At 45.1% G+C, this 14,109-nt stretch overlaps 1 protein-coding gene across 10 annotated transcripts in view; it reads left to right on the top strand.

Moving 5' to 3' along the window:
- The window catches only part of esrrb (estrogen-related receptor beta), a gene marked incomplete at its 5' end in the record, with an annotated part of 44,476 nt that overhangs the window by 11,092 nt on the left and 19,275 nt on the right, over positions 1-14,109 (top strand). For 8 of the 10 annotated variants that reach the window (XM_084013505.1, XM_084013513.1, XM_084013509.1 and 5 more), the window contains 2 exons: positions 5,427-5,836; positions 11,377-11,502. In XM_084013505.1, the coding sequence (XP_083869631.1) occupies positions 5,440-5,836; positions 11,377-11,502 (523 nt within the window). The remainder of the gene's footprint in view (positions 1-5,426; positions 5,837-11,376; positions 11,503-14,109) is intronic. The other 2 variants (XM_084013506.1, XM_084013508.1) reach the window with 1 other exon arrangement.

Here is a 14,109-nt window from a genome sequence, read left to right as displayed (position 1 = left end):
TGACATGCAATGAAGCAGAATAGTTAAAACATGTTGTAAAAGAAGGTTCCATCTTTATGCCTCTGGATTGCAAAAGACTGTATTGTGATGTTGCCGTCGGTAACGTATCACAAGGCTCCAGGTTGTGTCTGAGGTCACAACCAGCTTTGGAGGAGTCTTTTAACATACAAGACGTTGATAATTAGAAACGCTTTTTAAGGATGACTTTGCCAGTAGTAGACTATAATTACTTTTTCTAGTTATCATGAGGCATTGTACATTTATGTTGTTAAATTATACCATGGCCATGCCACATAATGGATGTAATGGAAACTAATCTTTTCTAATGAAAAAGCAGAATTAGAAATTTGATCCCAAATGTACTGCAGACTAGACTTATCAACTTCTTTTTTACATACAGTATGATGAGACGTCCAATTCAGCGGGGAGCTTCCCCACTGGGGTCCGCGTGGAAGACTGTTAACTCTTTGTTCTCCGCCGTGGCCAGTTTAGACAACCGGCAACTCCCTCACTCCCCCTCCACTGACAGGAGCTCTGTCAGGAGCCTTTTGCTTCTCTCAACATCCTGAACTCAGAACTTGAACCCTTTATAAGAACTGGATCTGCCCAGTGCGGCCCAGACAGTTTACGTCAGACAAACAGCAGCGCCTGTATCACAAGAGGCCCTCTCTTTCCTGCCAGCAGCATCTCTCGAACAGGAAGGAGCGAGAGGGGGGGATCAATAGATGTGATCTGCTTCTTGGCCAGCGCTATCTTGTGGTGCCGCTGGAGCATGGGGCTCATGTTGTCGTAGTGGAGTGAGCTCATAGCTTTATAAAGACTACAGTGACATCGCTGTGGAGCAGCTAAATATAATCCTTTGCTGGAGACTGAAAAACTTAATTGCCCAGGCCACAGAGCAGCATGCCCCCCTCCCCAGTGGTAACCCTGTACGAGCCCCCAGCCTACGGACTATTGATCCGGGGCCCTCGCTCTCCATTGGTACCATAAACACTGCTCCCTCTCTATCTCTTCCCCTCACGTATCACTTACTTTCTCTTTTCCTGTTTTTCCGTCTCCTCGACTTCCCTTTTGTTTGCCTCCATAGATCTGCACATCATAAATCTCTGTCAGCTTCTCCTGAGTGTCTGGCATATCCGTTAATAAAGAAGAGGCCCCTCCCTCCCCTTCAGGTCCACCCCCCCTCCGCTCCCTCCTCTCTGCCAGAGCAGGACTAATGAATGAGAAACTCCAAAATTAGGGGCCTCTCCCTCATAGATTAGAATGGGTCCCTATGGAGAGCCGGGCTTGCCTCCAACCAAACCACAGCCATCAACCCCCCCTCTGCCATATTTCCATCTCTCATATTCTGTCTGTAACACAAACACAGTCAGACCGAGGAGCGCATAAGCACATGCGACGCCGGTACAGACACACACTCACATCTCCCCAAGAGTCTTTTTGCCCGTTATTCCCCTGGTGGTCATTAACCTGCAACCAGTTAGAAATATTTCAACTCGGTGTGTTTTGGAATCTCCATCATTCCCTAGCTTTCTCCCATGGGCCACCCCAACCTCTCCCTGAGCCCCAGTCCTTTTTCATTTCCATTTTGCCCTGCGAGAACACACACCGAGCACCCTCGGTGGTGTAGACACCGTGCAGAATTTCACCGCGGCCCCAAAAAAATGAATCCCCAGCTGTGTGTCGAAGCGGTAAAAAGGTGGCGGTGGCACCTGGAGGAGAGGTCAGCGTGGCAGCTGCCAGTGGGCTCTCGCTGTGGTGGGGAGGCTGAGCCGGGTTGAGAGGAGGTCTGTCAGGAGCTAATTGAGTTCGTCCTACCAGCGCTGACTCTGGGGCCAGTGGCTTATCAGGCCATATCGCCCCGGGCCCTACAGACAGATCTGCCCCTACCGGGGCATCTGATATCAGCATCACCCTGCCTGCAGATGTCAACCCCCACCTCCAGCACGCACCCCTTCCCCTCCACTTACCCAGTCTGATCAGGTAGCACGGATGTGACACTCTGGGATGAGGTCAGCAAATGTTATAAAATTGTGTTTTTGGCATCTAGTGGCCTTGAGAGCAAAAAGGACATAAGGAATATACTCAATATTATATATATACTATACCTTGAGTTGGGCTTCTAGCACAGGTTTGGACTGAGTGTGTGTGATTTACACATGAAACGAAAAGAGAAAGGTCTGCAGTCATAGAACAGTGGAGGATGTCAGTATCCCCCTGAAGTGAGTAGGAAGCTCTCAGCAGGAATACTTACAAATTGGCTCAATTAGACCCCGAATGTCCCGCGTTCTCACGCCGGTGTCGTCCGACGCTCCGAGTTTTGTCTCGCAGGCGTGGAAAGTGTTGAGACGCGAGAGAACGAGTTGCTCCTTGCTCCTCCTCCTCGGAAGTCGAAGGAACAGAGAGTGTGAGACGAGCTGCCAGATCATTAGGCCGGCTAATCCCGGTCACAGCAGCACCGGTGGAATGATATTAGGGATCTGAAATGCTGTTAGGAGGGCCAGGTGGAATCAGATTAAAACCAAACTGCGCAGTGTGCGTTTGCGGGCCCACAACCCACTACTCAGCATGAATTTTGATCAGTACAAAGGGAACAAAAGGAGGAGGTACAGAGAGAGAAAAAGAGAGGGAGAGATACAGTATCTTAGCCCAGCGCTGTTCCTTTGGGCAGCCAGGCAGCAGATTTTGAAAGGCTCTTACCTTGAGGAAGGAAGGAAGACAGAACTATAGATTTTACAGCATCAGGTCTCAGTTAGTTCAGCAGACCCTTTCCTGCCCGCGCTGTCTGTGTAGCACACAAGCTAATTAGCACCTGCCCCATATATTGAATTATTTATTACAACTATTGCTGCTGTCAAACTATATAATGCTCATAATTCATATCCCCATACAATGGTATTTATAGATTTAAATTGGACCTGTCCCATTAGAGATTACGAATATTTATAGAAATATTTTAGACTATTTGATTAATACACCAGGTTCAAGTGGTTAGTATTCCCTCAGTATCATTAATCAATATATGCAGGCTTGTTAAAAACATAAGCATAGCAGTGGTATAATGTGTCATAGCAGAATGAGTTAAGGGGATTCTAGCCAGCACATTTATTATAAATGACCACATTGAGCTGGAGGGGAAACAGTTAAGACACTTATGCAATTATGCTAAGTGTCACCCTGAAGATGGCCTTTGAACCGGGGTTAAGCTTACTCTGAATTTGTGAAATAAAAGCTAAATGGAGCCATCTTGTGCTCCTGCGTTTTAATATATCGCCTTTAATAAGCCAAGTGCAGGTGCCCTATCGCACAGGTGCACATATCCATCTGAAACAGAGAACATAAAGCAGATGAACACAGAGCCGTGCTTTAATTTATGGGGATGCAATCTGCATTCATTATCAAGAGCGGCAAGTTCTATTTTAGAAAGGCATGAAATGGATTCACTTCTTCAATTTCTGTCCGCAAGGACATTTAAGAGTACAAGTGGAGAACGGCGGACCCCAAAGCCACCAACAGTATTACATATATTTCTGCATTGTTTAAATCGAGAGTAGCTGGAAGAAAAGCATGTTCAATGGTAGTTGTGTATCAGTTTCATAAAGCATATAGTCGTATCTAATAGAAGGCTTTATATTGGAAGAAGGATTCCAGGAGTGCTCAGGCAAAGGGCTTATTCCACAAGGTCAACGGTTTTAACAGGGGGCATTTTTTTATTATTTATTTTAGCAGTTAACCTTTTTGTGAATTTCCAGAAGTGGTAGGCACCTGGAGCGCCGATGAATATACATGACAGCAGGGAGGGAAACCTGGGAATGAGATTTAATTTGACACGCTGACCCCCCATCTCCACGGACCCAGGAAGCCAGGGTGAGAAAATAAGGTTGACCCACTGACCCCTGGGCCTGAACCCCTCCTTCACCCACCCTCACAATTAAATCAGCCTCAGAGAGCAAGAGGCAGTCCGGCCGAACCGGTAGGGGACATAGCGGAGGCCTCTCGCCTCCTGTTTCCTCTCAACTACTCCGAGACAGGCAGGAACCGTCCAATCAGGCAGATAGAGCCCAGTAGGGAACACCCCCCTCTCCCCGTGCTGATGGTAAACTGACATGTCAAATATGTAAACATTACCATTAGTTGGCAATATGCTAATGGAACTAATGTGCTAAGACACAACTTCAGGCTGTCTAGCTGCCACTCACTAGGAGCCCCTGTGTCTGAATTTGCATAAGCCAAGCGAGGCTCAATTTTGTTAATGCAGGCAAGTGCAGGTGACCTTTCACCCCTTCCCGGGGAACCCTAATGCAAAGGGATGTGTGTGTATGCAAGTGTGTGACCTCGCCTTGACCCTAAAAGGTCACTATGTCTACACGGCATCCCCAATACATTGAGTTATCCATCTCCTCGACCAGTCCACCCCTTTAGTTCACTCCATTTGCCGACAGAAAAATGAGTTGAACGTGTCGAGGCCAAGTTTTTTTTTTCTCCCCCTCTCCCATTGTTCTCCCAGTGCAATTTCAAGTTAAAGGTTATACAGTGAGACTGAAATAGATTTATATGGGCAAGGAAGGCTTCAGAGTGCATTTTGTGGCCACAGCCAAAAGGCAGCACTTTAGCCTGCACACGTTACGGCATCATATTGCATGTACTCCAAAATATAGTTATTAGGCAGACAGTGAAAAAAGTCAATATCTTGCCATCATGTTTCCTTTTGGTTGACTGCTGACTCAAGGAGACAAGCCAAGGTCCACTCTACTCTGTAAACCATGGAGATGCCCCAGACTTGATGTGCTCTTTGTGTGTGTGTGTGTGTGTGTTAAGTTATTTGAGTGCTCCCTTTCTATCCCGTCTCTCTCTTTCCCCGTCCTTTCTGTGTTTGTATTTTTATGGGCGTGGGTGCAACTGTGAGTGAATGTGTGTGTTGCAGTTAGCACATAGGATCCTTCCTCAGGTTCACTGGTAGATAGGAAAGGTTAGGACCCATTATAGATAACATTGGAGAGACGTAAAAATCACATGACCATACTCGAATAGTACATTTAAATGTGATTTGGCTACTGTTTAACGGCATGAAATCCTTATTGTAGAAATCGCATGTCTATATTCAGAAGCACATCTTTTTCACTGTGAAGCATTATAGAGATTTAAGCATGTAAACGATTATTAGGCGTTTATCTACTCTAGAAGAGCAGTGGGAATATAAGCAGCCTGAAAAACTTTAACATAACTAGTTCATAACATTTCTTATACATCATTATATTTTGTACATCATATCAATCAACTGTTTAGCTGTTTAGGCATTTATGTCCCTCCACTGCTTAATGAGATTAATTTCTACTCTCCAAAGACCTCCGCTAATCATCTTCCTCTTCTCCTCCTCCCTTCCCTGTCAACCCTCCCCCCCCTCCGTCTCTCACACCATCCTCCAGGCTGCTCAATAGAATGGCCGCTGATGACCGGCACCTACCCTCCAGCTGTGGGTCCTACATCAAGACGGAGCCATCCAGTCCCTCCTCGGTCATCGACACGGTCAGCCACCACAGTCCCAGCGGCAACTCAGACGCCAGCGGTGGCTATGTCAGCGCTATGAACAGCCACTCCAACGGCCTGGACTCTCCACCCATGTTCACCCCCAGCGGGCTCGGGGCTGGCACCTGCCGCAAGCGCTACGACGACTGCTCCAGCACCATCATGGAGGACTCGTCCATAAAGTGCGAATACATGTTGAACTCCCTCCCCAAGAGGCTGTGCCTGGTCTGTGGAGATATAGCCTCGGGGTATCACTATGGGGTGGCCTCTTGTGAGGCCTGCAAAGCCTTTTTTAAAAGGACAATACAAGGTATTTTTCCTCCTCTCACCTCCCCCCTAACAACACTCAACACAAGTATTTCATTCCATGTCGCTGCATCGCCAGACATAAAAACACCCTCCATACAAGACACCTTTGGCCTCACAACAACACTGAAACATACTCAGTCCAAGCGATTCACTATGTTAAAAAAATCACTGGAGTGTGAAAGATATTTACTCTACCTCTCGAGACCAGCAACCTCCATGGTTTTTGGGTTTTTTTTATCCATTACGTTTGTACAATACCCAACTACTATAGAATAACATTACAAAGCATGCAAATACTATTATTATATGATATATATTTACTTATTATCAAATCAAAACAAAACAAAAAAGACTATTTTGACACAGGACAAAAGTGAAGGTATGATTACATTATTTGTCATGGTTGGTGGTGTACTGGGACATGAGGTCAGATTTGGTGGATGGTGCCGTTTGCCCAGATGCCTCGGGGCGCTCAGAGGACGTGCCGTATTATTCCTGTCCTGTTATGTGTTTGTGTGCACCAGTGTGTGCATGTAAGTGTGTGTGTGTGTGTGTGTGTGTGTGTGTGTGTGTGTGTGTGTGTGTGTGCCTGGGGACTAGGGTGCGATTGGCTATCTGCAAGGCATGATGTATCACAGCTTCTCATTAGAGAGGCAATGAAAGGCCCCCCACTGTGAAACGGTGCACTCCGCTCCAGATTAATCAGGAAGACGGAGATATTGTTGAGCTTGGAAAAAAAGAAAATCTGCACAACAGACACAGCTGCCCAGCTTTAAGCTCTGCTGGCTTAGTAGTGCAATAAATTAAGCAGAAGAACTAGACAAAATAGGTAAAATGAGTCAAAGGATTGGAGTGTGAAAGAATTTGATATTTAAACTAAATGAGCCCGACATGTTTAATCGTTGCTTTCAGTACATTTTCTATCAATAAATGATTGCAGGCGTTCTATGAAGATGGGGCCGTCTCTTTGGCTGTTAGGTGTTGATTTTGGACCTTACAGCCCTATCAGCTTTAGACAGTCTATGTACCTTTTGCAGGCAAACAAAAGCATTAGGCCAAATCCTCCTGTTTACCCATGCTGCCATCAGCAATCCTGTCTATTGACAAAAGATGAACATTTTTTCTCAAGTAACATAACGGGGCTTTTGTCCGCTCGCTAAAAGTACACTGACGGCGACACAATGGAACAGAAAAAAGGCATCGGAGAAGAAAGAGACGTCTTAAGTAGAGCAATGGCCCAAACAATTAAGAGGAAGGTACATGGAAAAAAATTGAAAGCTCCTCCTCCTCCCCCCCTCACTTTGCATTGTCGATTTGAAATCCCTCTCTTTCTCTTCTTGGAGGGCTGCCTGTAATGGAGCTAATCTGCCGTCGTTTGTCCGAGCCACAGGAGTTTTGTCAATAACAATCAGCGTTTGGAAAGTGTAATTAAGGCCGAGGCTTTTCATTAGGAAGAAGGGAGGGGGCCGTCTCCAGGGACGAGCATGCCAATTAGAAACTCAGGCACGCGTCGCCGGGTAATTTCAGGGAAAGGAGGGGAAAAAAACCCAGGACTTCTTTAGATTGGAGAGGGACCCTGCTGCTCTTTCAGAGGAGAGGAGGAGAGGCTTAATGGCATAATAATCAGACAGGGGTCCCAGGCAGAGACGGCAGGAGGACGCAGGGACTTTTTGGGGGAGGTGAAAGCTTTCCGAAATGATAAAAGAAACACACGCAGGATGGCCGGAGGAAAACGGAGGCAGTAAATAGCGGGACGTAGAGCCCTTGAAAGAATGAGAGGGTGCCGTTGATGAGAACTGATTAATTAAAGGAATAACGAGGCAGTCAAGGGTGAAGTGTGAGACGGCCCTCTCTAATGAGAGGAAAACAAAGGAGCTGTCTTTCCCAGCCCTTTATCACATTGTTCTATAGCACTTAGGGCGAATAACATGCTAAGTTAATGTTAACCGTGCACATGACAGTTTCTTTGTCACCTTGTGCTCACCTTGTGTAATTTCATGCGATACAGCAGCTAAATCTTACATTTTTGTTACTTTTTAAGATATACATTTATAATCTTTCCATTTAAATGTTAAAATATCTGGACTTTTTGTCATCATTTAGCCACGGAGTAACCCGCTATCTTTGTTTGACTTCCTGCCGCGGCCTCCACTTCTCCAGCCCCATGCCCTTACATTTTCAACAAAAGCAGATGGAAAATCCATCTTCTGTCACCTATTCATCCGGTGAAAAACCCCTTGAACTCCTACGTGGAGATAGTTACATTAGTCAAGGCCAGGTCCAAATTAATGTCAACCTAGATCTCCATCCATCCCAGAAAAAAACCTCTGTTCTCACTGCTCCCTAATCATCCCGCCATTCCTGCACCTCCCGTGCCCCACCAATCAAAAACATAAATCTCTTATTGAACCGTGTTTTCTTCCCATTTTGAACCCAAGTGTAAAATTGGTTGAAAACCAACTGAACTCAGTGCCCCCCTTTATATGAAGTAATAGACCTTGACAGTAAGCCGGTAAAAGTCAGTTTAGATTTTGATGAGAAATACCTGCCATTTTACTGTAATTTACTTACAAGACCTGACTTTCCCCTCTGTGCCCTGGCATGGGTCCTGAAATGCCATAAAATAGATTGAGACAGATACTTATCAAGAGAAGAAGGAGGGAAATCTTTTTCTTCTCCCTTCACTCCGTAATGTTATTGGTAACCATACCATAACCTCTCTAAAGACAGATAAACCCGAGCACGGCCCTCGGGTTAAAGGGGTTCCCGCCAGTATGCTTCATTTCCGAAAGTGAAGCCGGCGATGCTATTACTCTGGAAGCCTGGAGTTCCAGGCATCATTTCTGAATGACAAGGTTATTGTGAAACATGTATTAGGCGCGGCCCTTTTGAGTCAATATTTTAGTCTTCTGTAAACACAAATTCTCAATTAAATGAATACTTAATTGTGACACAGGCGACTGGAATTCACACAGTCAGTTAAATGCAGATAATTTCAGTTTATTTAACATCCAACAGTTATATTTAGGTAGAAATAGTCTTCACCCCTCAGGTGGGAATTTTGGTAAATGAGACACAAAATATATAAAATAATGGCTACATTTTACAGTTATAATGCATTTTCTGTTCAAAGTGAAAAGCATGAACATAAAAATCTACGATTGTGTTTTTATTTAATAATTACATTCAAGGACCAACAGAATGACAGGTATATTTTGCATGAAGTGTAAATGATAACGAAACAAATTGAAACAATGATTACAAATGTTAACAGCATCAGATTTTATACTTATTTGAGGATTTCTTGATATTTTTTCTTTCATCACTATTAATGTATAGTAATAGGCCAAGAGAGGTCCGGGTTTATTGTCATTTAGCTCAGTAAACGATGCCCGGCATGGTTTCAAGTGGGTCTTACTGTTCATATACTGACACCGACACCTCTCCTAAATATAAACTAAAGTAGAGATGATAAATGAGTTAATCCACCCTCCTCTCTGCAGTGAGCTCTGTGAAGCCCCCTTGCAGCCCAGCCTCACAGAGGACAGGACAGGTGGACACAGTAGCGCAGCAGTGTGTGAGCGTCTGTTTGTTTTGCTTCCTGGAGTGCGTGATATCAAAGGGCTGCAACTCTTTAGCGTTAGTTAGCCACCACGAGTGGTTTGTGCACATGTCCCTGGCGGCCCTGAGAGAGCGAAGGGAGCGGAGGAGAAAAATACCGCCTTAAAAAAAAAAAGCATCCTCAGGGAACAAGCAGGGTCAACAATGCTGCGGTGCAAGCGAACCTGCAACACATCATGCATATGATGAAGTCAATAAAGTCATAGCTAAAGATTTTTGTTTTTTCTTTTTAATTTGCAATCAAAATCCATGTTTCTTTTATGTATTCAGTACTTTATGTGCCGGCAAATTGCTGATTGGTTAGTGAATAATGGGAACGCAAACCAAAAAGGCCTCCAAGAATTGATTCCAGCACAGAGAGGCACTGATTGCCTCCTCCCAGGATGTGGGAAATGGATAGGATTATTATGGTCTGGTTCTGCTATGACAACAGAGAAAACAGACAGAGGAAAGACAATCAGAGCTCATCAGCCGCCTTCCCTCACACCTTTATTTACACCAATCCCAAAGAGATGAGGAGAATTAGCATACTGATTTCTAAACCAGATATAAGGAGGAATTTCTAATTATTTATAACATCTTGGGACCCTCCACTTGATCTGCCCAATAATGTTAACATAATTGCATAAGTTGTCAAAGGATGTTGGAGGGCTAGTGGAGGAACGCCAGTGGAATATTACACAGTGCACTGTTTCTCTGTACAGACAACATGGAGGCTCATATCTACGGAGCAGCCACAGGATGCTGGGATGCAATCTGCAATGTGTTTGAGTGTGTGGGTGTTTTTGCCTGTAGAACATGTAAAATGCTTTACAAGGGTTTCCTTTTACAGCATGTGTGCATTTAGTAGTTTCAACAAAAAGCACATTTGCTGACATATTGTTTACTTACATGTATTTTAGTGGACGGGGAGGGAATCATGATGATTAAATGAGATTTTTACATTACCCAACAATTTATTTCACTATCTCACAAAGACATAAACCCTAGGTTAAAAGAAAAGTTGAGGCAAAATCCCAATGTCAAAAGCTTTAAAACTGAAAGCTCATTCAAAATGCGGGTAATTCCCATTCCTAGCTGAGGCAACCATTACATAGAAACCTTTTATTGAAAACCCCTGTATACAGTAAAATGTAGGGAATCAGACAGAAGCGGAGGCATTGCCTCACATGTCCTGCCCTTTCTACTGCTAATGCTAGAGTAGAGCAGAAGCGGCTCTTTTATTGTGTAGCAATGAAACTCTTTTTCATTGCTCCGTCCTGGAATCAGACGCTGCAGTTGAATAATGCATAAGGCCTCTTTCCTGTACACTATGTAAATAGTCAACAATGGCAACAGTGGTAACAACAGGTTAGGGTCTGCTGGAGTATTATGTAAAGTGGTCAGGGGCAGCGTGTCTGGCTCTCTAGTCTGCTATTGAGGCAGTGGCAGGCCCCTCTGAGCGCAGGGGGACATGGCCTGCGCCCGGGGCCCGGAGGGGACATGCACAGAATTAATGAGGCCAATTTAGTGTTGGACCTGGGTGGCGTTTACTGATGGGTCCTGAAGGACTGTTGTAGTTTTACCTCCACCACCACCACCGCCCCCCACCCTTTAACTTTCACCCCGGCTTCTCCTCTTGCCGTGGCCCTCAGTGCTGGAAGGTTCTGTACTCGCTGGAGACCGCCTGAACCACCCGCACACTGCACAAATGGATTCTGACTCAATCCATATGGTTAAGAAGTGCCCACGCCTGCCTGGCAAAATATGATTTATTAGATCATCTGAGAGTGTTTTCTTATATCAGCCGCATCACCTGTTTACTTCCACCTCAAATTCTACTCAATATTTGAATATTTCCACACACATTTTTAGGTTTTAGATCATAGGGCCTCTTATTTTGTGATAACCTGGTCTTCTTCTTCTCCTCCTCCTCCTCAGGTAACATAGAATACAGCTGTCCTGCCACAAATGAGTGTGAGATCACAAAACGGAGACGCAAATCTTGTCAGGCTTGTCGCTTCATGAAATGCCTCAAAGTGGGGATGCTCAAAGAAGGTAAGAAGAGTAAGAGCATTTTTTTATTATTCTTACACCCACATATACATATACTGTACGCACTTTGGTTCACAGCGGTCATATAACATTCATGCAAATAAAGAAACCCCCATTGGTCCGGTAAGGGAGCTGCGAGTGGAACGTTACGGCATCACACACTAGATCTCATGACAGTTGTTTCGTTAAGTCCCGGCCTTTCATCTATCAGCCGGAGTGAGAGATCCTTGCAATTGGCTGGCTCAGACAACAGTTCCCAGCCCCCCTGTCCTCCCCCTACCTATACAGCAGTAAATAATGTGCAGTTGAGCTGGGGACAGAAATATGCTGAATAGGTTGATCCCACCGTCTGAGTAATTGAAATGTAACAGTATTCCACCTGGAAAGGCTCAGGCCGGGTCCCCGAGCACACACTGGGCAGAGTCTCAGCTCTCGCCGGCATATTGATCCACTAAATGTTTTCCGAACATCTCGGCTCTCTTCCTGTGGAGGGTTTTTTTTTTTTAAAGTCACGCCAACAGGGAATTCAGTGACAATTAAACATGCTTCCGATGGATTTGTCCGGCTGGGTTTCTCCCCACCCTTTTCGCCCCGACTGAGACCCCGCAGCACGGCTGCTCTTCCGGGGGGGAGACACCTATCCGTCCTCTCTTTCCCCCATTGCATTAGTGGCTGTGTTCAAGCCTGTCTCTCGCTCGTTCTCCCTCTGTCTCTTCCTCACTTGTTGGTTGCTCCAAAAGGGCCAGACAAATGAATAATGAAAGATATGTGGCTTGGGGGTGAAGCGGCGGTGTTATATTTATTCAAGCCTCCTCTGGGAGCAGCTCAGGGACTCCGTAAGGAAACATGCTTTCCTCGAGTGCTGATGAGTGCCGTACTTAGGTCGTGTGAAGTATGATTGTCCCTCATGTTTATACAGCGGTATGAATACTGCCGGACAGAAGCTCTGATAAAGGAAAATTCTGCACCATCTTCCACTTTTAAGTTCTCTGTCAAACTCCGCGCGGTATATATCCTCCCATTATTCCTCCCATTATTCATTGGTGAGCGGGATTTATAGATGCATAATATATCCGGTCGCCACCTGAAGCCAGAGTCATAGCCTGTATGGATCTCCACGCAGTAACAGAATCCCCTGGACTGCATGCAGCCAGATAAAGCCCCAGTGCCAGAAAGACAGAGTAATCGCATTACTATCTGATGAAAAATTTATGCCAATATATCATCTTGGGGAATAACAGGCTACAAAAATATGTAGCCGTGGCTATAAATGAATGACCAGTGTCAGGTCAGGAGTAAAAAGAGTGTAAAAACTCAAATATGCAGACAACGGCTAAGCCTGAGGTTCTAATGCTGCACACTTCTGTGTATTCAGCACATTTCCAGAATAAGAATGACCCTCTTCTTTTAGACGGCGGCTGTCATCGCCGCACCACTGCTATTATCACAGGCCTGACTGAAGGCTCGCGCAGGTGTTGTCACAGATCCCACTAATGTAACCGATTTCTGTCAGAGGCAAAAATATTATTACTAATATAACTAATTTGTCATGAGACGTTAAGTGCATTTTTTTTTTTCGCCTCGAGGGCCCCGGCCCTTTAAAGTGTCACCAAGACGAAATGGAAAGAGAGAGACATGTGGTCTCTGTCCACTGTAAGCTCTATGAAGCCGTCGGCTCAACGCCATGCTCAGGCCCAGAGTGTGGAGATGGCCACCGCTCATGTGACTGAGGTTGCCACTTACTTTCATTACTGCAGAAAGGTCACATTGTGTCTCAATGGAAAATCACCTAATTATAACTTTACAGCTCCAACAAAGTACAGTGCTGCCCCCCAATGAAGCAGCAGATTAAATCCATCACTGTCACTGGAAGGATAACAATATTTGGCGTCTTCTGAGAAAGTTAGCGTTTGATACTTGACTAGTTATCTTCTGAGCAAACGCAAACGCCGCCGCCGCCGTAACAATCATATCTCAACGTGTGGTAAGAGGTGTGAGGAAAATGTCTTTGGCGATCAGCAGTCTGATTACAGGAGACCTGCCTCAGCCTCCGTGTTGAGTCGCTGTACTTTCCCTTGACTGTATAAAGGAGGAAGTGATCAATAGAAGAATCAAATGTCAGGGGCAACAGGTTTTTCCTCTGATCAATGGAAACGGATCAGAGCTTAGAGCAAGAGAGAAGACAAGATACTATTGAGAGATTACATTGACATCATTCAGTGGCAGTTGCTCTCTGCACTGACTTACTTTCTCCGTCGCTCACTAACACACAGATCCCTCCACACACCTCGACACACACACCAGTGCAGAAACATGTTTTATTTCTATTAATGTATATTTTTACCTACATCTCTGTAGGGATCACAAAAGACAATAGCTTTCTCTTCCATTGTCCACACTATGTAACGGTGCCGTGTGCAAAGGTAGAAAGTTGCTGAACAGAGAAGCAAAGTGTGTCCGGGCTGATATACAATACACCTCTTATTGTTCAGCAGAGTGGCATGCAAAGGACAACCACATCCCACAATAGCCCCGTCACAGCCACATAGGCAACATACAGAACATACACACAAACCACACTACACTCATGTGAAGTGCCGGAAATACTAGACAGTTAGA

The sequence above is a fragment of the Eutrigla gurnardus genome (assembly GCF_963514095.1).
Source record: "Eutrigla gurnardus genome assembly, chromosome: 7".
Taxonomy (NCBI): domain Eukaryota; kingdom Metazoa; phylum Chordata; class Actinopteri; order Perciformes; family Triglidae; genus Eutrigla; species Eutrigla gurnardus.
This window is presented reverse-complemented; position numbering and strand designations above follow the sequence as displayed.